The following is a 26,749-nucleotide window of genomic DNA, read 5'->3' on the forward strand; positions in this document are numbered from 1 at the left end:
GCTGCCAAATTGCAGCTCCATATGTTTCCTTTTTTGGTATTTCCACGCAAATTCTTCTGCTAGTTGGGGTTTAGTCCAAATCTGCATCCTTTCCTTCAAGGCTCAGGGGTCCAGGATTATCTTCTGTGTCTGTGCTAATTGGTTTCCCTCTTCTTTGTTGAAGAGGGTCTGTGCAGTCTTCCTGCCTAGCCCGCCATCTTGCCGGAAGCTCCAGCTTCAATTTGAACTTGCATATAATTGATGATCTGTTATATAGCCAGCCCCTGGCTTTGTTCTGACTGATGATATTAGGCTTCTCCATTGTCTCTTTCCACAGATATAGTTGATTTGATTCCTGTGTGTTCCATCTGGTAAGGTCTACCTGCACAGTAGCCATTTATATTGTTGAAAAAAGATACTTGCAATGAGTAGGTCACTAGTCTTGCAAAATTCTGTTGTTTCTATCACCAAAGTTATGTTTTCCAACTACTGATCCTTTCTCTTTGTTTCCAACTTTAGTATTCTAATCATCAATGTTCACGGCAGCATTATTCACAATAACCAAAAGGGGAAAAAAAACAAGTATTCGTCAACAGATGAATGGAAATGTGGTATACACCCAGACAATGGAAATTTGTTCAGCCATAAAAAAGAATGAAGTTCACATGCTGCAAATGGATGATCCTTGAAAACATTATGCTAAGTGGAAAAAAAACAGACACAAAAAGACAAATATTCTATGATCCACTTATATGAGATATCTAGAATAGGCAAAAGCATAGAGATAGAAAGTAGATTAGAATTTACCAAGGGCTGAGAGGGAAGGAAGAATGGGGAGTTTCTGCTTCATGAGTACAGTTTCTGTTTAGGGTGATGTAAAGGGCTTGGAAATAGATAGTGGTGACAGCTGTACAACATGATGAATATAAGTAATGTTACCGAATTATACACTAAAAAATGGTTAAAATGGCAAATTTCATAGTATATATATTTTGGCATCATTAATAAATAAATAAATAGATAAATAAATAAATAAAAAGATATGAGCTACCAAGTAAATGAAAGACATGAAGGAACCTTAAGTGCATGATTCCAATCATATGACATCTGGAAAAGGCAAAACTATAGAGACAGTAAAAAGATCACTACACCTACTCTTTACTTATTGACTATCTTGTTATCTAACATTTCACATTTATGACAACAATAAAAAAAAATCTACTATCCGACTATTTTGTACATTAAACAACATACATTTGGCAGTAACAAATGCCAAAATAATGCTAGAGTAATGTTGGCTGTCAAGGTTAAGGTTATGGGTCAACATGGCTGTGCCATGATTCTCAGTAGTTTGGCCATTATGTAACAATGCAGTCATCTTCATTTTCATATAATGCTAATTTTGCATAATGACCTAGTCTTTGGAATCTAACCATTTTGATAAATCAAAAGTAGGGATGGTTATCAGGGGAGAAGAGAGGAGGAAGAAAGGATGAGTAGATGAAGTACAGAGATTTTTAGGGTGGTGTAACTATCTGAGAGAAAGATGTGGCAGTCTGCGTCTGTAAAGATTTATAGTCTTGGAAACCCTACAATATCCTATAGGGTGGTGATGAGTCAGAACTGACTCCAGAGCAATGGGGTTTGAAACTATTCCATATGATACTGTAATGGTGGACATTATGCATTTATGAAAATCCAAAAACGAAGAATGAACCTAAATGCAAACTATGGACTTTGGTTAATAATAATGTATCAACATTGGTTCATTAAATGTATCACACTAATGCAAACCAAAATCAAGTTGACACAAAGTTATGATAACACCATGTGTTACACAAAACTGCTCTACAAGGTTATAATCTTTATAGAAGTAGATTGCCAAACCCTTTCTTCTGTGGTGCTGCTGGGTAGGTGGGAACCAACAACCTTTAGTCTAGTACAAATCGTTAACATCATCCAGGGACCTTAATAACAGGGAAACTGTGTAAAGGGGAAGAGGAAGATGAGAAATCTCTGTCCTATCTGCTCAATTTTTTGGTAAGTCTAAAACTATTCTAAAAAAGAATGTGTATTATTTAAGAAAAAAGATCACTTGGCAAACAAATTTAGAGACTGAACTTGCAGGGAGCTAAAGAAAATCAGTTTGAAGACTATGGCAATACCAACTTACCCTCATACCAACAGTGTACCAGAGTGTATTTAGTCCCATCTGTTCCTACAGTGGGTATTATCATTGTTGGTGGAAAAAACCTGATTTTGGTTTACATATCTTTAATGATTAGGAAGGCTGAGCACCTTTTTTATAAGATCATAGATTATTTGTTTTTCTGTTCTTTCCTGTTTTTTTGCTGGATTGGTTGTCCTTCTCTTATTCTTTTTCTTTTTTTCCTGTCCTTTCCTTATTGATTTACAAATTCTTTTGAGTTTAAAAAAATAAGACTTCGGTATTTCATCACAACTTTTAAAACTTTATCTTTTGATTTTAAAACTTATTTTTGATCACTGAATAATATTTCATCAACATAATATAGTTTTCTAACCGTTGAAGACAAGTTCTTTGTTGTTGTTGGGTGCTGTCGAGTCGTCTCTGACTCATAGCGACCCTATGTACAACAGAACTAAACACTGCCCGGTCTTGTGTCAGCCTCATGATCCTTGCTACACCTGAGCCCACTGTTGCAGCCACTGTGTCTATCCATCTTGTTGAGGGCCTTCCCCTTCTTCATTGACCCTTCACTTTACCAAGCATGATATCCCTCTCCAGGGAACGGTTCCTTCTGACAACATGACCAAAGTAGGTGAGGTGAAGTCTGGCCATTCTCGCTTCCAAGGTACATTCTGGCTACACTTCTTTCAGGACAGATTTGTTAAGTCCTTTTAGCAGACCATGGTACTCTTAGCATTCTTCGCCAGCACCACAACTCAAAAGCATCAACTCTTCTTCAGTCTTCCTTATTCACTGTCCAGCTCTCACACGTGTAAGAGGTGATTGAAAATACCATGGCTTGGGTTAGATATACACCTTAGTCTTCAAGGAGAAAAAAGTTCTTTGCAGTTTTTCAGTACTACAGATGTCATTATGAAAATCTTTGTACACAGACCTTTTTTTTACATAATGAATTCTTTCCTATGAATAGATTCTTGGAAGCAGATATACTGAATCAAAGATTAAAAATATATTTTTATGACTGTGATGTAACTATGAGCAATGTATTTAAATACCAAGGTCACTAGGTATTATACTCGTAAATATTCACAAGTACTAGGTAGTAAATATTTAAATTATACTTGGTAATTTAGTAGCATAAAATCTTTCCTTTATTAATTTGTACTTCTAATTATTGGTGAAAATCAACATCTTGTCACATATTTACTTGTTTTGTTTCTTCTTGAGAAATTTTGGTTTACATTCTTTGCTCACTAATCTAAAAAAACAGAATGTTTTTTCTTTGTTGAACCCAATAACTCATGTATATAAATATTTTAACCAATATTCTTACTAATAATAGATTAGCCCTTATTGTTCCTACTTGCTGCAATTATTTTTCCCATTATATTGTTTTCCTTTTAATTTTAGATATATTTTTGTCACAGGAATTTTAATTTTTATGAAGGCAAGACTAATAATTTTTCCTTTGTGAGTTCCTCATTTCTGAGCTTAAATTATGCTCCATTTGGTAGTTTAAAACTTACACATTTTCTTTGCTTGTTTGTACAGTTTATTGTTGTTAGGTCTGTCAAATTGGCTCTGATTCATAGCAACACTATGTACAACAGATTCAATCTTTGTCTGGTCCTGCGCTATCCTCAAAATTGTTGCTACGTTTGAGTCTACTGTTGCAGCCACTGTGTCAATTCGTCTCATTGAGGGTCTTCCTTTCTTTTGCTAACCTTTTACTTTACGAAGCATATCGCTTTCTCCAACAATCATTCTCTCCTGATGACGTGTCCAAAGGAAGCGAGACAAAGTCTCACCATCCTTACTTCTAAGGAGCATTCTGGCTATGCTTCCTCCAGGACAGATTTGTTTGTTCTGCTGGTAGTCCAGGGAATATTCAATATTCTTTGCCAATGCCACAATTCTTCTTTGGTCTTTCTTACTATCCAGCTTTTGGATGCATATGAGGCAATGCAAAAAACCATGGCTTAGAGCAGGTGAATTTTAGTTCTCAAAGTGGTATTTTTGCTTTTTAACACTTTAAAGAGGTCGCTTGCTACGGATTTGCCCAATGCAATATGTCATTTGATTTCCTGACTGCTGCTTCCATAGGCACTGATTGCTGACCAAGAAGAATAAAATCCCTGACAATTTCCAATTCTTTGCCATTTATCATGATGCTGCGTAATAGGCCAGTTGTAAGGACTTTTGTTTTCTTTATGTTCAGGTGTAAGCCATACTGAAGGCTATATAGTCTTCTACCCTTATCAGTAAGTACTTCAAGTTGACTTCACTTCTGGCAAGCAAGGTTGTGTCATCTGGTTATTTCAGGTTGTTAAAGAGTCTTCCTCTAATTCTGATTCCACATTCTTCTTCATACAGCCCAACTTCTTGAATTATTTGTTCAGCATATAGATTGAACAAGGTCGCACACTTTTTCAAATTTCAAAACATGCAGTATCCATCCTCTTGTTCTGTTTGAATGTCTGCTTCTTGATTCATGCACAGGTTGCATATGAGCACAATTAAGTATGCAGTTTAATGATTCATATTAAACTCTTTAATCTTGCATATCTATTTACAATAATGAAAGCTAACATTTATTGAATGTTTACTATATTATAGGTGCTATTTTAGGCTCTTTATACGTTTAACTCATTTAATCCTTACAGCAACCTGATGGGTTAGGTATTATTAGTAATCCAATTTTGCAGATGAAGACACTAAGGCTTAGTGCGGATAATTCAGCCACAGTCACATAGGTAGTAGTACACTCGCTATACATAAATATTAAGCAATGTACTCTGACTCCAGAGCTTCTGCTTTTAAGTATTACACTATGTGGATACTCAATGTATCTCACTGCCACTTTTTTTTTTTTTTAATTTTTTATTGTGATTTGGGTGAATGTTTACAGAGCAAATTCATTTTCATACAGCAGTTCATACACATTTTGTTTCATGACATTGACTGCATTTCCCCATATCTCACTGCCACTTTTACTGAATATTCTCTTTTCTTAAGCATTGCTTTGTGATGCTTCTTTTAGCTACTGAAATTTTTTTCAATGTCTCTTCTGGACTATTTAATTTGCTCTCTTGATTTGCTTTTCTTACCATAACAATACATGGCTTTGCATACTGTAGCTAAAAAATGTTTTAATACTTAGAAGGTGTAGGATATGTTGTAGCACACTTTTAAGAAGAATATCAAGTACTTGAGGAAAAGTGTAGTTTTAAGATATCCTTACCATACACTGGTGTCTTCCCTGGCAGGATGACGATAATGAGCTGCAGCCCTGAGTAGGTGTTCTTGAGATGCCGGAACATGGGCTCCACACTGTCTGCCCCCTGCGCATATTTGCAGAAGCAAGGCTGGCCCTGGATGGGCATCCCTGCATCCTTGGAAATCTTCCGCAGCTGGTCCGTGAAACCCCTAGAAGGACAAACCACTAAAACTAAAATCTTTGTCTAGTCATCAATACCTGTATTAAGTAGTAAAAGTAAAGTTTAGGAAGAGAATGGAAAATGATGCAAAGATCTGTGTGCTCCATATGAAAGAGGTCACCAGGCTAATATTATTAAGTGCAAAGATGGGTCAGTAATCTACTTGGGAACTAAAAACAGCATCGCACAATTGATATGTTCGATATTAATACTTACTTTGTATATAATATAGTATTTTGTAGTTCATAAATAGATTCAGTACTAGGCAAGAGGGGAGAAAATGTCTACAGTCAGCAAGGTAAGTTCTAATCCCAGACCCGCTACTAATTATTTCAGTTTTCTTTACCTAAAAATGATTACTTCCATTATAGAAATGGTATGAAGATTAAACATCTTTTCCTAAAAATGATTACTTCCATTACAGAAATGGTATGAAGATTAAATAAGATAATGCATATAAAGCGCTTAGCCCACTGTTCAAGACAGGGTTAAAAATTGATAAATTTTAGCTACTGTACATTTTTAAATTTTATACTGACAAAATTCATAAGAAAGCAGTAGGTCATGTGTCACTGCCATTTTATAGATCAGGAAATAGCTCAAGGTCATTAAGTATTGAGCCAAAGTCAAGTTGCTTACATAAATGGCAGGGCTAGAACCATGATCCGGTCCAGAATTTCTTTCCACAATAGCATGTACCTCAAACTAGGACAGCAGGAAAGATTAAGACCTCAGAAGAGCTTAAAAGTAAAGCAATGCAAAACAAAGGTGGCAGGCAGCCCTTTAATATACTTTCAACTACATTGAAAAACAAAAACAAGTAAGTTCATATTTAAACAAAATTCTGGATTTAGTCTAGCATAAGTGAGTAATGATGTGAGGATTTTATAATCACTTTATTTATTTGTTTCTAAAACAAGTAAGAAACTAACTTGAAGATCTGAGAGATTTTCACTCAAAAACACTCTGTCCTTCTCAGGACAGAAATAAAGTTGTAGGAATTTGAATATATTAGTCAGCCGGAACAAAAACCATAGGCCCAATGATTATCAGACCTCTATTCAAGTCATGAATAACAAATGAAGTAAAAATAACAACTCTTAAGTTTCGAAATAGTGCCTTGGAAACCCAAGGAGGGGTCGCTATGAGTAGGGGCCGACTCGACAGCAAACAACAACAACTACAAGTTTTGAAAAACAACCGGAGCTATTTTCCTTGGCCTTTGAATGTCATACAAGACAATCAATATTGTAATAAACTGTCCTTTTAACAGTTTACTTGAAAGCAGTGGGATGAAAATCAAATTAAATGATCATTAATATATAAATTTAGAGACTTAGGATTAATAAGAAGGAATGAACAGAGTTAGACAGATTTTTTTTTTTTTTTAAATTCTCATATAAAGGAGATAGGGAAATTCTGAATTGACTGGGGTAAATTGGTCTCTATATCACTGATGGACCATTTATAGTGGTCCTACTTTATATGGGCTATTAGTGGAGATTTAAATTAGATTACAACAATTCTCTTAAGTAAATTACTATCTAGAGAGGAAGATATTTATACAAATAATTACAACACAAGGCAGAAAGTGACAAGCGCAAATAGATATTAATTACTATGTTAATTTAGAGGTGAGACAGACTATTTCCTGCCTGAAGAATCAGAGAAGATGGGTAGTATTTAGATAGGAAGATACAGCAGGGGAGCATTCTCAGTAGAGAACAGCATGAGTGGAAATAGGAAAAAAACGCTATCGTGTATTAGTTTCTTTGTTTAGAATATATGAAAAGAGAAATGTAATGAGAAAAGATTAAAGAATCAGGTAAAAGATTTTAAATATCAAACTTGTTTTGAATGCTATTCTTTATCAACGAGACACTGAATAGTTGTGGAGTAATCGTAAGAGGAGCTGGTGTTCTTTTATGCCAGCACAACTTCCCAAACAAGGGTGACAGTAGAAGACTTTGAGACTGTCAGATCCAAAGGAGTAAGACAGCAAAGGGAAAAAGGAACCAGACAAAGTGGAGAAGAAAATGGAACCAGGAAGGTAAGAGGGGAGAAAACGTCAAGAAGGTAGTTAACTGTCACTAATGCTGTATTTATTTTGAGGAAAATAATGGCCAAGAAGGAATCATTAGACTTGATGAGCACAAAGATACTGGCGATCTTCTAGGACTAAGTTTCAGTAGAGTACTATGATTTCAAGGAAGGAGAAAGGATGGAAGACTGAGAGAATAAATTAGGTAAATTAAAAATGGAAGTGTAAAAAAAAAATTGGACAGAAGATTGTTGAATACTTATATGCTGATGGAAAGAATCTGGCAAAGATGGGGGAAACGGCAGAGATCAAATTTTGGAAAGGAAGGCAGTACAAATGAGTTGTTTAATCCCACTCTTTTAAAAACTCAATTGAGAAACAAGGAGGGACGAAACAAAACAAACAAAAACCAAACTCACTTCCATCAAGTCTGATCTGACTCACAGAGGGCCCTATTGAGTTTCTGAAGCTGTCAATCTTTATGGAAGTAGATCGCCCCATCTTCCTTCTGTGGAGCAGCTGGTAGGATTGAACCACTGACCTTCTGGGTAGCAGACAACTGCCCTATCCACTACACCACCAGGACAGTTGTTAAAATGGAACTTAGAATTAAGAGACATATTTTCTTTTTTAATGGGACAGCTAAGCATGTTTTGGGCTATGACCGAAGAGCCAGTTAAGAAAAATATGTTGAAGAAATGAGAAAATTTATGCCTACAGGCCCTGGAAGACATGGAAAGGAATATGACAAAAAGCACAGAATAAGCCTGGAGGAAATGTGCAGAATGGTAGAATAAAAACATCTCTTGCTCTCACATGGAAGGAAAGAAAAGGAACACAGGCAAATAAACACTTAGAACATATAAATAGCCTCAACTCTAAAGTCTAAGTTCTACCTTAAGTTTTATTTTCTATTGTAACAAAAGCTAAAAAAAAAAAAAAAAAAAAAAAAAAAAAAAATTACAACCAAGAAGCAGGGGTCCCCCAATTTCTTCCTTGGGAGAAGCTATATTTTATTTCTCACAAGCCTTTGGATTAGGTTACGGTGATCAGAATGAAGATGCTTAATGGGGAAGGGCAGTACTACTGATCTATGATCATTAAATTTAAGAAAAGTGGAGCTTGGTGGCAGCTGCTGCTAAGAAGGTATACAAAGAAGTAAGAAAAGAAAGTAACAACCATGATCAATTAATTGCAACTTTATGCTATGCACCTTACACTTGTCATCTTATTTAATCTTCACCCTTTATGTAGGTACGACAGGTTGGTAAGTCAGTTTTGACTTAAATCAAATCTCTTTTAAAAATTTTTGTTACAATTGCTTTTTATTATCAGTATCTTTATAAATATGGTTTTGTCTTTGGGTGTTGGAAACATTACAAATAAACATATGTGAGTGAACATCTGAGAATAACATCAGTAAATGGCTTGATGCAACACTGTATGCAAAACAAAAGGAAAAAAAGATGGTCATAATGTGGAGTTGTCATAACACATGTTTTAAGTCAAGAATTATCTGTATTCACTCTTTTACAAGGATGAAAATGGAAGCAAACTGAGATTAAATAAATTATCCATGGTAATACAGTTAGGAAGTGGCAAAGCTGGGAATCACACTAACCTATTTGCCATCAAAAACCAATGATGCCACTGCTATAACTCAAACCTATTACTGGTTGAACTGTGTCCCCAAAAAGATATAGTTAAGTCTTAAATCTGTTCCTCCCACTCTACCTCAGTGAATGTAATCTCATTTGGTAACAGAGTCTTTGCAGATATAATTAGTTAATAGGTCATTCTGGCATAGGATAGGCTTGATTCCAATATGACTGGTATCTTCTTTATAAAAACAGTAGAGAGAAAGAAACTGACACAGAGTGAAGGTCGTGTCAAGATGGAGGCAGAGATTAAAGTTATGTTTCCATAACAAAGGAATACCTGGGGCTACTAGAGCTAGATGAGATAAGAAAGGATCTTCCTCCAGAACTTTTGTAGAGAGTACAACCCTGAGGACACCGTGATTTCAGACTTCTGGCCTCCAGAACCTGGAGATAATAAATTTTGTTGTTTCAAGCCACTCAGTTTATAATAATTTGTTAAGTCCTAGGAAACTAAGACTCACCACTTGCCTGTCAGTTTGTCATACTGTGGTGGCTTGTGTGTTGCTGGGATTCTAGATGCTATGCCACTGATATTTCAAATGTAGCAGCAGGGACTTCCAGTAAGATGGTGGAATATACAGATAAGCTACACAGACCCTCTTCAACAAAGACAAGAGAGACCAACTGATGCAAATACCAAAGATAATCCTGAATCCCTGAGCTTTGAAAGGAAGGATACAGAAGTGGATTAAATACCAACTAGTAGAAGAATCTGAATGAAAACAGTGAATAAGGAGACAAAGGGAGCTGTGACAGTCGGCTGTTCTGACAGCATGGCCAGCTTGATATTTACATGTGGTGTCGGGACCAGGGCAGTAACCTAAGAATTGGTCCTGCTTGCCAAGGGCTGCATGGACAACTACACTGGTAGCTGATGACCAGAAAGGAAAACAGCAAATAACTAGAAAAACTGAGCTATGGACTTTCCGCTGCCCTGAAGGTGCAGCCATTTTGAATATTTACAAGTGGTGTGGCCATTATAGATATTTAAAGTGGCATCATTCCTATTCTAGCAACCTAAGAATAGGCTCTGCTTGCTGAGGACAGCATGGGCAACCACACTGGAGGCTGACGGATGGAAAAATGCGGGCATTCCCCTTGTTTCTCTTATACCCCACACCCTCTTGGTGAACAGAGGTGCAGCCATCCACCACGACCTCCACCCACCTTCTGGCCCAGCAGGAATTTCATCCCCGTCTGTGTGTTCTGATGGAGCCTGGGTGCATCCCTCCATTTGTTTCTTTTTATTCTTTTTTTCTTCCGTTTTATTTTTACTCTTTCTTTTTCCTTTCCCAGGTTATAGTTTCCGGTTTATTTTGCTTTCTCATTTCCTGGTTCCCATCTTTTCTCTTTCTTTTGATTCTTCCTATCCCTTGTTTTTCTTTCTCCAGTTTTCTCATTGTTTTTCTTTCTATTCTTTTACTTTTGCTCTTTTCTGTACCTGCCCCTCCAGATACTGTTTTTTTTCCCTCTATTTCTTTTGTCTTTTGAAAGTACTCCTTTTAAATATTTCTTCTCATCTATTGCCCCCCCCCCTTATTTTATGTTTGTGATTTGTTTCTGTGTGTTTATGTGGTTTGTGTTTTTGTCCTCTTGCTTTTACTTTTTTGGTGGTTTTTTGATTGCTGTTTTTGTCTAACTGAGTGGTAGACAGCAACTGTGCCCATACAACCCAACCATACCCGCATATCCTACAGCCCCACCTATTGAGTGAGGGCCACCACTTCCTTCTGCACCAACTGGCCAACAATAGATGACAGCCAATACGAGCCTGATTTACCCTTAATTGCTCTTCACAAAGAGCTAACAGAGATCTGTGCGCCTACTCTCATTCTCTATCACACCCAATTATAGCTGCAGGGTCACTCATGGTGAACAGGTTTCAGTAGAGCTTCCAGACTAAACAGAGTTGGAAGAAGAGCTTGGCAGTCCACTTCTTAAAAACTGACCACTGAAAACCTTATGAATAGCACTGAATACTGTCTGATATATTACTAGAAAACTTTGCAAACAGCAGTGAAACACTGTCTGATATAGTGCTAGAAGATGAACCCCTCAGGTTGGAAGGCACTCAAAATACAATTGGGGAAGACCTGTCTCCTCAAAGTAGGAAAAACAAAACAAAACAAAACAGACCCACTGCTGTCAAGTCGATTCTGACTCATAGCAACCCTTCCTCGGGTTTCTGAGACAGGATCACTATGGAAGTAGATTGCCCGGTCTTCCTTCTGAGGAGTGGCTGGTGGGTTTGAACTGCCAGCTTTCTAGTTAGCAGTCAGGTCCCTGAGGTACTATGCCACCAGAGCTCCTCCTCAAAGTAGAGTCAATCTTAATGATATGGGATGGAATAAAGCTTTCAAGACTTTCATTTGCTGATATGACAAAAGTCAAAATGAGAAGAAACAGCTGCAAATATTCATTAATAATCAGAAAATGCAATGTACAAAGTATAAATCTAGGAAAATTTGAAATTGTCAAAAATGAAATGGAATACATAAAGATCAATATACTAGGCATTGTTGTTGTTGTTGTTATTTGCCATCGAGTCGGCCCCGACTCATAGCGAACTGCCAGCCTTCTGGTTAGCAGTCAAGTGCCTTAGGCACTATGCTACCAGAGCTCCTATACTAGGCATTGTTGTTGTTGTTGTTATGTGCCGTCAAGTCGGCCCCGACTCATAGTGACCCCTCCTTGGGTTTCTGAGGCAGTATCACTACGGAAGTAGGATTGCCCAACCTTCCTTCCGAGGAGTGGCTGGTGGGTTTGAACCGCCAGCCGTCTGGTTAGCAGGCAAGTGTCTTAGCCACTATGCTACCAGAGCTCCTATACTAGGCATTAGTGAACTGAAAAGGAATGGAATTGGCCATTATGAATCAACAGAATGTTCCTTGGAAGTGAGAATGGCCAGACTTCTTGTGTACTTTGGCCATGTTGTCAGAGGGGACCAATCCCTGGAGAAGGATCTCATGCTTGGTAAAGCAGAAGGTAAGCAAAAAAGTGGAAAACCCTCAACGAGACGGATTGACACAGTGGCAGCAATGATGAGCTCAAGCATAGCAACGATTGTGAGGCTGGCACAGGACTGGGCAGTATTTAGTGACTGTACAGAGAGTGTCACTATGAATTGGAACCAACACAACAGCACCTAACAAACAGCAGGAAGCTAAGATAGTCTATTAGGATATTTAGAAGAATAAGTTGATGACTTTCTTATGGTTAACAACTTAGGAATCTTCATCAAACTACTGAAAAGAAACCTATTGGTTAGAACATTAGCTGAGTAATTTAAAACTGAAATATAGATCTAAATATAAAAAGGTTTCAAAGCCAGAGTAATGACATGCCTTACTTCAGTATTTCTTCTCTGCACTGCCTCTGTGTGGCAAAACAAGCTATAGCCCACATTTTGATTTCAACGCCTGTGTGGAACTGTTTCCCTCGCATGTCCCACACTCCGTGGCTTGGTGTTGCTACTGTTCGATTCTACAGAAAAAGATGAAAGAGAAATAAAAGGCAAAAAAGAAAAAAAAAAAAATTAACACAGAATTTATTTCAATGAGCTGAAAATAGACTATTTCAAATTGCTGAACTGAAATATTTGGTTCTCTACATGGAACAGATGATTCTATCTCAATATTATTTATACTTTTATTATAAAAAAAAAATTCTACTAAACTCACGCAAAGATACGAACCTTAAAAAAAAAAAACAAAAAACAAAAAACTTTTGGAACAATAAAACCCTTTCTAAATTCCAGGCTTAGCTAGGATGCCCTTCCCTCCTTACTTAGAAACTTTATGTAAGATTAAAAGCCTATCAAGAATTTTTACCCGTCCTCCATACTGTAGCATAGGTGCTGGAAGTACGCGTCCGGTTACATGTGCCATTTCATCCCGAACTTTAAATTGAAACTCCTGAACAAATGGATCTGTTTCATAATTTGCACTTCTTACCTAACCACAGAAAAAGTTTGTAGTTATTCACAAAATTGCAGAAAATCCTGTTTTACTCATTAGAACTTTCTACTGATTTTTCCTTCCCTGTGTCAACAATGTGTTTTGCATTAGGTCTTGTTAATAGTGCCTAATCATAGAGAAGAGAATCTTAAGTTGGCAACCATGGGTTATGAATGGACTGCAAAAAGTCTGCGAATTCCCTGATATTTATACAAAATTGAAATGTATGTATTACAATAAATCGTAAGAGATTTTCATTGTTTGTAACCCATAAAAATAGTAATTTTATATGATTAAACCTAGTACGTTTTGGGATGGTAATCTGTACATCACAATAGATTCTCAAAGAAATACCTGACCTAAAAAAGGTTAAGAATCCCTGATTATAGAGGATCCAGACATACACTATTAAAGGATTATTTTACATAGTTTGATAGTAAATATTATTGTAAATCCATGGATCATCCTAAAGCTTTCTCCCCTGATTGAGTTACAATTTATATAAAATTTACTTCAGCATTTTCAAAAAAGTAGTGCTATGTTATAAAATTTACTTAAGATGATAAAATTGAGAGCCTGTATGAGTTACAGTACATAACTTTTACATAACATAGTCACATATAAAATCAAAGATAAAGAATTAATTATAATTCAGTGTAGACTTTTGGAGTCTAAGAATGTAATTCATGCTTAAAGCATACTTTTATACATTGTTCTCAGGGTGAAGGTCACACAGATTATTTTAAAAAAGGTTTTAGTCTTTGAATAACAATACATTAAAAAAAAAACCCCAAAACCTATATAATCTGAATATGTAAAAAGAATCTCCCCCTAATAGGTAGCAAACTCATTTTCTGTATTAGTACTAATCCATTTTTTTCTTCAAGTTTAAGTACCATTCATTTTTAGTGTGTGTCAATGTACCTCCATTTTAAAGTTACAACTTTAACAACTATTTACAAAGACATACTGCATGGTGTGCTTGGTGTTAAGAGCTTCAAAATTAATTTTCACAATTACCATATGAGTTCACCTTTTTATAATCTTTATTTTACAGAAGATAAAACTAACACTAAGTAAATTTAAATGATTTTCCTAAAAGCAAATGACACAGAGATTTTTTAATCCATCTATGTTCCGATTCCAGCTTTTCTACTTTTAATCACTCCACTTCTAGATGCTGTAATTATAATAAAACATAATAGTAGTATAAGTAAGTAGCAAAGATAAACTCCAAAAACAAGACTGTTAGACTCCAAAGCCTGCGCTTTTAACCAGGATATAATAATGCTGTCTCTGAACAATTAAGTTGTAATAAATGAGAACAGCTAGTTATTATCATTTAACAGAATAAGAGACAATGAGAGGTTCTAGTCTTTTTTAAAAAATACTTTATTGTGTTTTAGGTGAAAGTTTACATAACATACTAGGTTCCCATGTAACAATTTTCATACACATTCCTCTGTGCCACTGGTTACAATTTTTACAATGTGTCAGCATTCTCGTTATTTTCATTGATCTAGCTTCTCTTCTCTTCTCCTTGCCTTCTCATCTTTGCTTTTGGGTAAACGTGGACCATTTGGTCTCATACAGTTGATTGCTGAAGGAAGCACACAGTGGTACTTTTATTTTATAAGCCAATCTATTATTTAGCTGAAAGATGATCTCCAGAAATAGCTTCAGTTCCAAGTTCAAAAGCTATTTTAGTATGACAATCTTGGGGTTGGCTCTAGTCTCTATTGGTCCAGTATGTCTGGCCTTTTAAAAATTTGATTTTTGCTCTACATTTATCTCACATCCTACCTGGAATCTTCAATTGTGTCCCTGGTCAGAATGGTCAGTAGTAGTAGGTGGGTACCATCTAGTTTTTCTGGTCTCAGGTTAGAGGAGGCCATGAATTGGGTGAAATGTTAGTCCTGTGGCCTAATTTCTTCTCCGAGCCTTTGTTTTCCTTCATTCTCTTTTGCTCCATAAAAGTAAGACCAACAGTTGTATCTTAGATGTCCGCTCACAAGCTTTTAAGACCCTAGATGCTACTCACCAAACCAGAACGCAGAATATCATCTTTATGAACTATGTGATACCAACTGACTAAGCTGTCCCCTGAAACTATGGTCCTAAGCCTTTACCCAGGAGCTCTGATGGCATAGTGCCTACGGCACTAGACTGCTAACCAGACGACTGGTGGTTCAAACCCACCAGCCGCTTCTTGGAAGGAAGGTTGGGCAATCTACTTCTGTAGTGATACTGCCTCGGAAACCCAAGGAGGGGCCTCTACGAGTTGTATCCAACTTGACAGCAGTGCATTGCATTGTAAGCCTTTACCCAGTAAACCAATCCGTAAGCTGTTTGGATATGTTTAAGAAGTCTCCATAACTGTGACCCCTATGTGCTCTGTTATATATATGGATATTGTTGTTGTTGTTGTTATGTGCCGTCGAGTCAGCCCCGACTCATAGCGACCCCTCCTTGGGTTTCTGAGGCAGTATCACTACGGAAGTAGGATTGCCCAACCTTCCTTCCGAGGAGTGGCTGGTGGGTTTGAACCGCCAGCCGTCTGGTTAGCAGGCAAGTGACTTAGCCACTATGCTACCAGAGCTCCCTAATATATACAACCAAAACTAAACTCATTGCTATCGAGTCATTTCCAACTCATGGCAACCCCTCCTTGGGCTTCTGAGGCAGTATGTCCATGGAAGTAGATTGCTCAATCTTCCTTCTGAGGAGTGGCTGGTGGGTTTGAACTGCCAGCCTTCTGGTTAGCAGTCAAATGCCTCAGGCACTACACCACCAGAGCTCCATGGATATATATAGCACACATGAATGTTTATAAATGTGTATCCGTATTCCTACAGATAGACGTAGATATACATGTGCATTTACTTGCATATACATATATGCATATATATCTACCTATGAAACCACACACATAATTTTTGGTTGTTGCTACCAGTGCTACAAAACTGTGAATGCTATACACTCTTTACTGAAATTGTTCCTTTGTCTTGTGTAATTTTGAGAGTATTTATCTTGGTCAAGTTGTGCTGACTTCATCCATATCTAATACTGCCTTTTTTGGGGAAGGGTGCTACTGCCAACCCTGCCCTCTGTGCCCCTCCTCAGAGGGGCGGAACGGGTGAGGGGGAGAGGAGAGCCATGCAGGGTGGGGTGAGGGGCACCGTGGGCATGGGCCTGGGAGGGGGTGCCCTGGGTATGGCAGGGGCAGCAGTGCCTTGTCCAGTCACAGAGCACACCCCAGCCCAACCAACCCAGCACTTAGAACCAATTCTTATGTTGGGATACTGCCTTCTACATCACTGAAAATAACAAGTGTCCCCTACCTAGAAGAAGAGATCTGGTGGTACAGTGGTTAAAAGTATTTGGCTGCTAACCAAAAGGTCAGTGGTTTGAACCCACCAGCAGCCCCTTGGGTGAAAGATGAGGCAGTCTGCTTCTGTAAAGATTACAGCCTTGGAAACCCTATAGGGAAGTCCTACTCTATCCTATAGGGTTGCTATGAGTCAGAATCGACTCGATAGCAGTAGATTTGGTCTTTGGTTTACTATCTAGAAAGTGATTCCCCCTCTCCCTCCCTCCCGTATCTGATAATCATCAAAGAACAATGCTATCTGTGTGTATATCTATTCTTGACATTTTATAATAGTGGGACCATATAATATTTGTCCTTTTGTGATTGACTTATTTCACTTAGTATAATGTCTTCCAGATTCATCCATGTTATGTTTCACAGACTCCTCATTATTCTTTATAGCTGCACAGCATCCATAATTTCTTTATCCATTCATTTGTTGATGGACACTTAGCTTGTTTCCATCTTTTTGCTACTGTGAATAATGCTGCAATGAACAAAGGTGTGCATACATCTATTTGTTGTCACTACTCTCATCTCTCTTGGATATCCACCTAGGAGTGGGATTGCTGAATCATAAGGTATTTTAATTTTCTAGTGCCATACCATTTTCCACAGTGCTTGTACCAATTTACAACCCCACTAGCAATGCATAAGAATTACATTCTTCCCACAACCTCACCAGCATTTGCTGTTTTCTAATCATTGCCATTTTGCAGGTGTAAGATGGTATTTCATACTGTACTTTTGATTTTGTAATGCTTCAGGCATTTGACTGCTAACCAGAAGGTTGGTGGTTCAAACCCACCAGCCACCCCGCAAAAGAAAGACTGGGCAATCTACTTCTGTAAAGATTTACCACCTAGAAAACCCAATGGGGGTTGCTATGAGTCAGAATTGACTCGATGGTAGTGAGTCTGGTTTGGAATGGGTAATGAATGTGAGCATCTTTTCATGTATTTGTTGGCTACCTGAATGTCCCTTTTGGTAAAGTGTCTATTTGTTCATGTCCTTTGCCTATTTTTTGATTGGATTGTCTTTTTGCTTTGAAGTTTCCTATATATTTTAGAGATTAGACCCTTATCAGACATATTGTTGCTCAAGAATTTTTTTACAGTCTGTAGGTTCTTTTTTTTTACTCTCTTGGTAAAGTCTTTTGATGTATTTAGTTTTCAGGAGGTCCCAGTCACCTAATTTATCTTGTTCATAAATTTTTAGTGGTGTTTGATAGGCCATGTATGCTGAAAATTAGGTCCCCTAGTTTTGTCCTAATATTATCTTCTAGGAACGTCAGTTTTTTTTTTTTTTTTAATTGTGATTTGGGTGAAGGTTTACAGAGCAAATTTACTTTCCATACAGCAGTTCACATATACTTTGTCTCATGACATTGACCACAGTTTACCACAATGCAACAGCTCCCCTCCCACTTCCTCCCCATAGTTACTTCTTCCCTGTGTCCATCTCTCCATGCACTCCTGCCCCTTGAGCTGTCTCCCTGTGCATAAGCAGCCCTTCTTTCTCCCATGATTGTTCTCTCCAAGGAGTGTATCTACTTGAGGTAAATGTTCAACTCATATGCCTGTCTTTTGTTTGGCTGGAAACCACAGGTGTGGGTTCAATTCCAGATCTGAAGGGCAGCTAGGGGCCACAGTCTCAGTGGTCCCACTAGGCTCTATCAGACCAGCAAACCTGGTCCCCCCCCCCTTTTTTTTTCTTTCCAAATGATTTTGAATTTTGTTCCACACTGTTCTTCCTCTCTATCAAAGATCTCCTACATAGATCCCCTTTCAAGTAGATGACAGTGTAGCCGGGCACCATCTAGTTCTTCTGGTCACATAGTCATATAGGCTGCAGATCGAATGGTGTACCAGTCGCTAGGACTAATTGTTTCCATGAATTTTGGTTTTCTTCATTCTTCTTTGCTCTAGACAAGGAGAGACCCATCATTGCATTTAGATGACAGCTTGCTAGCTTTTAAGATCCCAGTCGCTACTCGCCAACATGGAACAATGTTTTATATAGTATGTTATGCTAACTGAGCTTGATGTCCCCTGCGACTATGGTCACAAGCCCGCAGGTTTAACTACTCGGTCCCTCTGGGTAACTGGCTGTGACCAAGCCGTGACCACAACCTTGCCCCTTGTCGGCTCTACTATATACCTGGGAATTCTGATCATTCACACAAACTTATAGGACCATTGTCTGCCAACCCTATATATGTTTTTGGATACACTCCCCATTTCATAGACATACCTAATTGTTCAGCCTGTCCACCCATATACCCATGTTAGCCTTCACTGACAACGGGGTACTGTATGTGCAAAACGGTTCATATTTGTTGTCTGTACCTCCCATGTACCTCTCTATGTCTTTCTCATCCTCAATGCTGCCACACTGGTCACTCACATTTGGTACATTGCCCTTCTCTTCACCCAAATCAATACTTATCTCCATCTATCTAACAGCCTTCCCTCCCTTCCCCTCCCACCCCTGGTAACCAACAAAGAAAATTTCCTTCTACAGATAAACCTTTCCTTAACTTTACAATAATGGACTAATACAATATTTGTCCTTTTGTGATTGACTTATTATCTCAGCATAATGTCCTCCAAGTTCATCCACATTATGCGGTGTTTTGCAGATTCTACATTATTCTTTAGCACTGCATAGTATTCCATTGTGTGTATGTACCATACTTTGGTTATCCATTCCTCTGTTGATGGACACCTAGGTTGTTTCCATCTTTTGGCTATTGTAAATAGTGCTGCGATGAACATGGGTGTGCATATATCTGTTCTTGTCATGGTTCTTGTAGGGTGTATACCTAGTAATGGAATGGCTGGGTCAAATGGTATTTCGAATTCCAACTTTTGAAGGAATCGCCCTACTGCTTTCCACAATCGTTATACCATTTTACAATCTCACCAGCAGTGCACAAGAGTTCCAATCTCTCCACAACCTCACCAGCATTTGTTACTTTCTGTCTTGTTGAACTTTGCTACTAGTGCTGGAGGAACTTCATAGTTTTAGTTTTAACATTTAGGTCTTTGATCCATGTTGAGTTTGTTTTTTTGTGCATGGTGTAAGGTATGGATCCTGCTTCAATTTTCTGCAAACGGATATCCAGTTTTGCCAGCACCATTTGTTAAAGAGACTATCTGTTCATCCTTGAATGGACTTCGAATCTGTGTCAAAGATCATCTGCCCATGTGGATGGATTTACCTCTGGGTTCTCAATTCTATTCCATTGATCTATGTGTCTGTCATTGAACCAGGACCAGTCTGTTTTGATTATCACTGCTATACAGTAAGTTTTGAGATTAGGAAGTGTGAGTCCTTCTACTTTGTTCTTCTTCAATTTTGCTTTAGCCATCCAGAGTCTCTTTCCTTTTCATATAAAGTTGGAGATTAATTTTTCCATTTCATTAAAGAATATTGTTGGGATTTGGATCGGGGCTGTATTATAGCTATAGATCGCTTTTGGTGATCTTGCCAATTCCACAATGCTAAGTAAGTCTTCTAATCCATGAGCATGGAATTCTTTTCTATTTATGTAGGTCCCTTTTAGTTTGCTGCAGTAATGTTTTATGGTTTTCCTTGCATAAGTCTTTGTTTGTCTTCAGTTAGGTTATCCCTAGGGAGAGGTGTTAGTCTCTTAAAGGTTTTGGGAAAGCTTTTAAAATGCTGTCACAGTAGATTCAGAGAAAAATTCTGGATGAGAAGTGTGTTTTCCTGATTAAACAATACGGAATAACTTTCATTCATTCTTTACAAAAAGTATAAGGAAAAAAATTAAAAGGCTCCTTTTCTGTAATTGGCTTTTAAAATTAAAGAGCCAAGCTCTGTAACCTATTTCCAATAATCTTTAAAATTGTTTTTGTGTTTTTAAGTTGTTTTGACAACGTTCATATATCTAGATTTTTTTCCTCTTCAGATTGGAAGTATTCAAGGAAAGAATGAAATAAGATCCAAGTACCCTTTAACTTTTCATTCTGCCTTATTCTATCAGTTTTATAAAGTGGTACTGGTAACTTTCCCCATCCTCTACTATATAGAACAATAAAATAGCATAAAGGTTACAAAAAAGGCTTGCTAGGTACCCCTACGTGGTTGGAATTTTTATTTCTTTATGTATCCCTTAGAGTCACCAGTCTGATACGGGGGGTAAGCAATCCTAGACGAAATACTAAGACTGTCACTATTGGCAGTCATAATACCTTGACTTTTCCTCTCTACTTTTAGGTAGGATGTAATAAAGCTCTAGTATACTAAACTGAAGCATTATTTCTGAGATAATCTGTTTCTGGATCTAATTAAACAACTTGGGGTACATGAGAAGTACCTAACCTTTCTCACAGAACCCACTAAGGTCTAGTCCCAGACCACTGCTAGATTATTTCCATCATCATTTTAAATTCCAATAGTCCATGAAATAATTAGGGATGGCCTAATAAGGGTATGGTTCTTTACTAAGTTCATCCTAACATGTTTTAGATTCTTATTTCTATGGTTAAATACGAACCAATCGGCTAATTTCCTCTTGTCTATCTGGTGCAGATCTTGCTGTTGCCTTGATCATAGTAGAAGTCTGATTGTCAGTTAGCTTCTTGATACATCGTTGCCCTGCCACAATATTACAGACCTACAAATGAAAAAAACGTTTTGATCTAAATGTATTTATCCTTTTTTAAAAACTTTCACTCAATGTCTATTACATATGAAATAAAAATTTTAAATCTACATCATTAAACCTCTTATTTTTAGTATCATGTTAAGTAAAAAAAGTAGTAAACAAAATTGCTTTACAGTGTGATTATAATTAGGTTAAATGTTCACAAGCTATAAAGACTGAAAAGCAGTGTACCGAAATGCTAACAGTGGTTACAGTAGAGTGGTAGGATGATAAATCATTTTTTTTCCATTATTATCTCATCACAGAAAGTTTAGAATAAATTAATTCTAAAAACATTTGGGGTCTTTTATGGTCTATACCCTACATCATACTCTCTTAATTTTGGAGAATGAGAGCTACTATGAAGATAGGTTATAGGCCATAAAAGACCCCAAAATAATGACAATAGAATATTAAGCAGCCTAAAAGCATTACTTCTAGTGGAAGGTAGGTATGTTTCTGCTCCTGCCCCACTTGCAGACAGGGAAGATGCGGGTACTTCAGCTGAAGAGTATACTTTTCTCTGAAATACTGTGCTACTGTTCTCTCCACAGTTTGGCCATTTTCTAACTGTAAAGGAAAACTGGGGGGAAAAAAGCACACATTATTATCAATTCTTATCCATTATAAGCCAGCCAAAACTCCCAATTCTCTAACTAGAGCAAGCTGCCTCACATCATCTCTGCTCTGATAAACACCAGTTTTTCTTACGTTTGATGACTGGCAGGCCTTCTTGTTACATTACAAACACGGTATTTCCGTCTCATTGTTCCACAATGAGTCACTTCAACCTTCAGACCTGTTCCCAACAAGAAAAACTGAGGTTATAGAACCATCATATGTAAAAGTATTTATACTTATAAAGCCTGTTCACTACTATAAAAACTCAAATAAATTCTGGACAGAAAATGTGTAATACAAGCATTGGCATATTAACAAAGCATTTAATATAACATTGCTAATAATAGCTATAATCACGATGGACCTAACTCCAAGCCTTTTCCTACTCTATCAAACTCTGTATGTTAAAAATATAGAATAAAATTTGCAAAGCTTGTAAATTCAAAAACAAAGTATTCCATTAATTAAAAAAAAAAAGTAATAAATTTAGATATTTATGGTGGAGAGGGAAGGAGAAATGAAAGAGAAGTTGTAATAATTCTCAAAATAGTCTATAACCTTCTAAGTATGTGATATTTGAAAAGCCCACTAATCACATACTGGCTGAAGATCAGAATTTCATAAGGCTGAAGAAGGAAGTCCTTCAAAGATTAAGCAGGGAGAAAAAAATCCTGTCTTATAATAGAATTGGAGCAACAATTATATTAAAGCATAATACAGTGATTCTTTACACAGTTCTTTTACTGTTGACTGACCCCTTTGAGAATCTGATGAAAGCAATAAACTCCCAGGAGGGGAAAAAAAAAAAGCAAAACATAATTTAGCCTGTGATTGTAGGTGTTCCTTGAATCCTACAACCTATCTATGGATCCTAGGAGTTTGAGGACACCAGGTCTGCTCTATAAAGTGATGGGCCTTAAACCCATTAGGCTTTATTCTGAAATTCTTTGGGATCAGTTTTCTTAAGTGGTGATATCTAACAGAATTTTCTGACATGATAGAATGTCTACATCTCTGCTAATGCAATAATCACAAGCAATATGTCATTGCTAAGCACATAGTTAGGAGCTCTGGTGGTGTAGTGCCTAAGGCATTTGACTGCTAACTAGAAGGCTGGCAGTTCAAACCCACCAGTCACTCTTCAGAAGGAAGACTAGGCAATATACCTCTGTAGAGATATTGCCTCAGAAACCCAAGAAGGAGTCACTATGAATTGGAATCGACTTGATGGCAGTGAATTTGGTTTTCTGAAGCACACAGTTTTGGTGTGAGTAAGCAACTCAGTTTATAATTTTACTTATATTTAACTTAAATTTAATTAGCTACATAAGGCTAGTATTGGATAGTGCAGTCTTGGAGCTATCTAATGAAGAGTTAACAGATAGGTACGTATGGTCATAGATCACCAATTTCATTTTTAAACGTTTGGCTTAACTTCAAAAGAGGAAAATTTAAAAAGTGGTAGATGGAGGATAACTTTTAGCTCCCTGACAGAATTTATGATTACTACTCTTTGTTATTTCTGTTTTAGATTTGTGAATCCTACAGTGAAAATGTTATCAATTGTGGCAATTTTGCCCACCCCAGGGGACATCTGGTAACATCTGGAGACATTTTAAAGAGCTCTGGTGGTACGGTGGTCTAGGCATTCAGCTGCTAACCAAAAGGTTGGCAGTTTGAACTCACGAGCTACTCTGCAGGAAAAAGATGAGACAGTCTGTTTCCATAAAGATTTACAGCCTTGGAAACCCTATGAGGTAGTTTTACTCTGTCCTAAAGGATTGCTATGAGTCAGAATTGACCCAATGGCAGTGGGGCTGGAGACATTTTTGATTATCATGACTGGAGGACATTATTAGCATCTAGTGGGTGGAGGTCAGGGATACTGCTAAGTATCATATAATACACAGGGCAGACCCTCTCTTCCCAACAAAGAATTATCCAGCACAAAATGTCAACAGTGTAGAGACTGAGAAATCCTGCTATAGTGTAATTTATTTTCCTAGTTACTAGCCATAGTACCAAACACAAAGTTCACTCGTGAAAGTGATATTTTCTTTTTTTGTATCAGATGTGAATGAAGATTATTAAATGGTCACAATATCCCTGCACCAAATTCACAAGTATTTTTTGAGAAGCATTCCTAAATGAATCAGTGAGAAGTAGTTTCTCATTCTTAGTTATTTTGCATTTAAAAACTAATATTTCAGACCAATTAGAGAATTTACTATGCTTTTATATTATAAAGGACTGAGAAAATAAGAATACTATCATGCGAAGTCCTTCTAAGAAGGGAATACCAACAAATTACATAAACAAGATGTACAAATACTATATTTAGGGGGAAAGCACAAACTTTAAACAAATTTCTATTATTTAAGCCACTTAGTAATTTATTTTCAAGGCTTCTCTTAAATAAATTATTAATATGGTTCTGCAAACGTACTAAATAAGCTTTTATGAAAAATAAATTGGTACTCTTAATATCCATGATACTTTTTACCATACATTCCCATTATTTCTGCTGTTTAACTACTGGACAGAGAAACCATCCCCCAAATTACTATTAAACATTTACGAAAAAGTCTGGTTGGAATAAAATTAATATACTAAGAAACTCTATTAATTATAGCATACTTTATATGAATACTTAACAGCTGTCAAAAAAATCCTATTGGCTAAAAATTAAACCCAAATATATAGCATAGAACACATAACTTGAGTTTTCTCGAGTTACTGTGATAGGAATACATGATGTACTTTAAAAAGTCCTCATGACTTTGAATGGGGGAACAAAGCATGAGTTTGTCAATTAGATCCAACCCCAATTTTTCTACCCCACATCTAGGACCATAGGCATCTAAGAATTAGATCAAAATCCAAGGGTTAGCAAAAAGTTAAAATTCAAAAAAAAAGTAGACTAGGTAATTCTTTGCCCAGGTCCCTCCCCAAACCCTCCATCCAACAAGAAAAAAATTTTGGCTTTAAGAAATCAAATATTTAACCTATAAACTTGGCTTTACCTTCACTATAACATCAACTTTATAATGCTTTCTAGTCATTTTTTCAGTCATTTCTTTGGGCCCCTGAGCAGTTGAAGTTAAGATCGAGTCCATGCTCTTCGGGCAGCAGTTGAATCCTTGTTCTGTACATCTTGTATTTTCTGTGATAGAGTGGTGATATGAGTTGATTGCATAGTTACCGCAAAATAATGTAAGTGATTTAATGATATCAGAGGTGGTAACTAAGCAGCAACTCCACTGGAAACCATGGCATTTAGATGATCACATATTAATGGTATAGGTAAATGCACTACCTCCAGACAATGCTAACTGTGCAGTTAATACAGAGTATGAAAGGACAATGGTATGGTTGCAAAACAGTTATATATAAGTTTCTCATTTTGGACTTAAGCAACTTGAGAAAAATGGATGCTTATTTTCAAAGAAGGACGGGCTTTCCTTTTAATGTTTCATTACAATGACTCTCTCTTTCTCAGTTACAGAATGGCAAAGTATGAATGATTATCAGAGCAAGCAGGATGTATTCAGCTACTCTAATTTGATTTGGGGAATCTGAAAGATGGTCAGTGAATAAACTTGAATGCTTCATTGAAACCACAAGCTGAAAATTATCTGCAACAAATAGGTAAAATCTTAAAATAAAATAGCATAATTATTTCTAGTTATTTAAAATCTAACAATATAAATAGAATTTACACTATTCACTCTGATTAGAGAGAATATCTAATTTTTCCCCATGGTTAAATAATAAAAAACTAAGTACAGTGGAGTCATATCGTGCATGAAGATTACGTTCTAGTTATAAACAAGGCAAGAACTGCATTTACAATTATTCTTGAAAAATCCCTTATATTGCTGATAAGTTATTGTGTATGTGGCTTTGGAGGTAAAACTATATATGATATTTCAATGTGGAAAGGAATGTACATATATATAAAAAGTATGTATGAAATATAACTTCTAGAATGATATTAAAATTACTTCTTTTTCTTTTCAGAGACCATGTATAGATTAATCCATGTTAAGTTAACTGCATATACGATGTAACACCACTGTATAGACTTTAGCAACCAAGTAAAATAGGCAGGATTAATGGTCATCTCTGTAATGTACGTTAAGTTCCAAATCTAGAATAACACAGGAAATAGGCTAGACCCAGAGCCACAAATTTTCAAAAGAATAAAATAAATAAACCTATCATTTTGGAAAAACAAAGAAGTCATAATATTAGAATATGTTCAAAGAATTATTCTACTTCTGAAATAACAATGGTTTTGGAATAAGCTCATTTTTAACAGTATTATAGAAGCATTTTCCTATGAAACACTTATCCCTTCAGTAAGGGAAAGTATTAACAAAAAAATTCAGATGGTAGCACACCAATTCCATTATTTAGCATTTATTTCAAACACTGCTTAAGGTATTATAATATGAATTTAATGTAATATTTTATAATTGATTTATATTTTTACTGGTGACATTATACAAATAGATGTTAATTATGAAGAAATAGTTTGATAAAAGTTTATTATAATCATGCATTTTATAGTTAAGTTGTTCTAAATGCTAATTAATTCACCTTTTATCTCTTTGGTGAATTTTACACGATGAGAATCAGTCAGAGGTCTTGGTTGCTCATCAATGTTATGAATGTCAAGAACTTCACACATGAACTGAATTACAGGTTGTGCTTTGTAGAAGGCAGTGGCAGAAACTAAAGAAAAACACAAACAGCACAAATTAATGTTTTCCTAAAGAAATTCAGAAACTTCATTTTAGGTTCCATGATAATTATGTACCTTTATAATTAAAAAGATCC

General features: G+C 36.6%; 1 protein-coding gene across 1 annotated transcript in view; it reads right to left on the minus strand.

The window, feature by feature from the left end:
- LOC103202721 (argonaute RISC catalytic component 3) overlaps positions 1-26,749 on the minus strand; it is a 157,242-nt gene that overhangs the window by 37,754 nt on the left and 92,739 nt on the right. Inside the window, exons 5-11 of the mRNA XM_007947648.2 lie at positions 26,510-26,644; positions 21,998-22,085; positions 21,722-21,869; positions 21,137-21,256; positions 13,119-13,241; positions 12,638-12,771; positions 5,391-5,575 (exon numbers count right to left, since the gene is read on the minus strand). Of these exons, the coding sequence (XP_007945839.2) occupies positions 5,391-5,575; positions 12,638-12,771; positions 13,119-13,241; positions 21,137-21,256; positions 21,722-21,869; positions 21,998-22,085; positions 26,510-26,644 (933 nt within the window). The remainder of the gene's footprint in view (positions 1-5,390; positions 5,576-12,637; positions 12,772-13,118; positions 13,242-21,136; positions 21,257-21,721; positions 21,870-21,997; positions 22,086-26,509; positions 26,645-26,749) is intronic.

Source organism: Orycteropus afer, unplaced genomic scaffold, assembly GCF_000298275.1.
Source record: "Orycteropus afer afer isolate SDZICR_OR568_19922 unplaced genomic scaffold, OryAfe1.0 scaffold00192, whole genome shotgun sequence".
Classification (NCBI taxonomy): Eukaryota; Metazoa; Chordata; class Mammalia; order Tubulidentata; family Orycteropodidae; genus Orycteropus; species Orycteropus afer.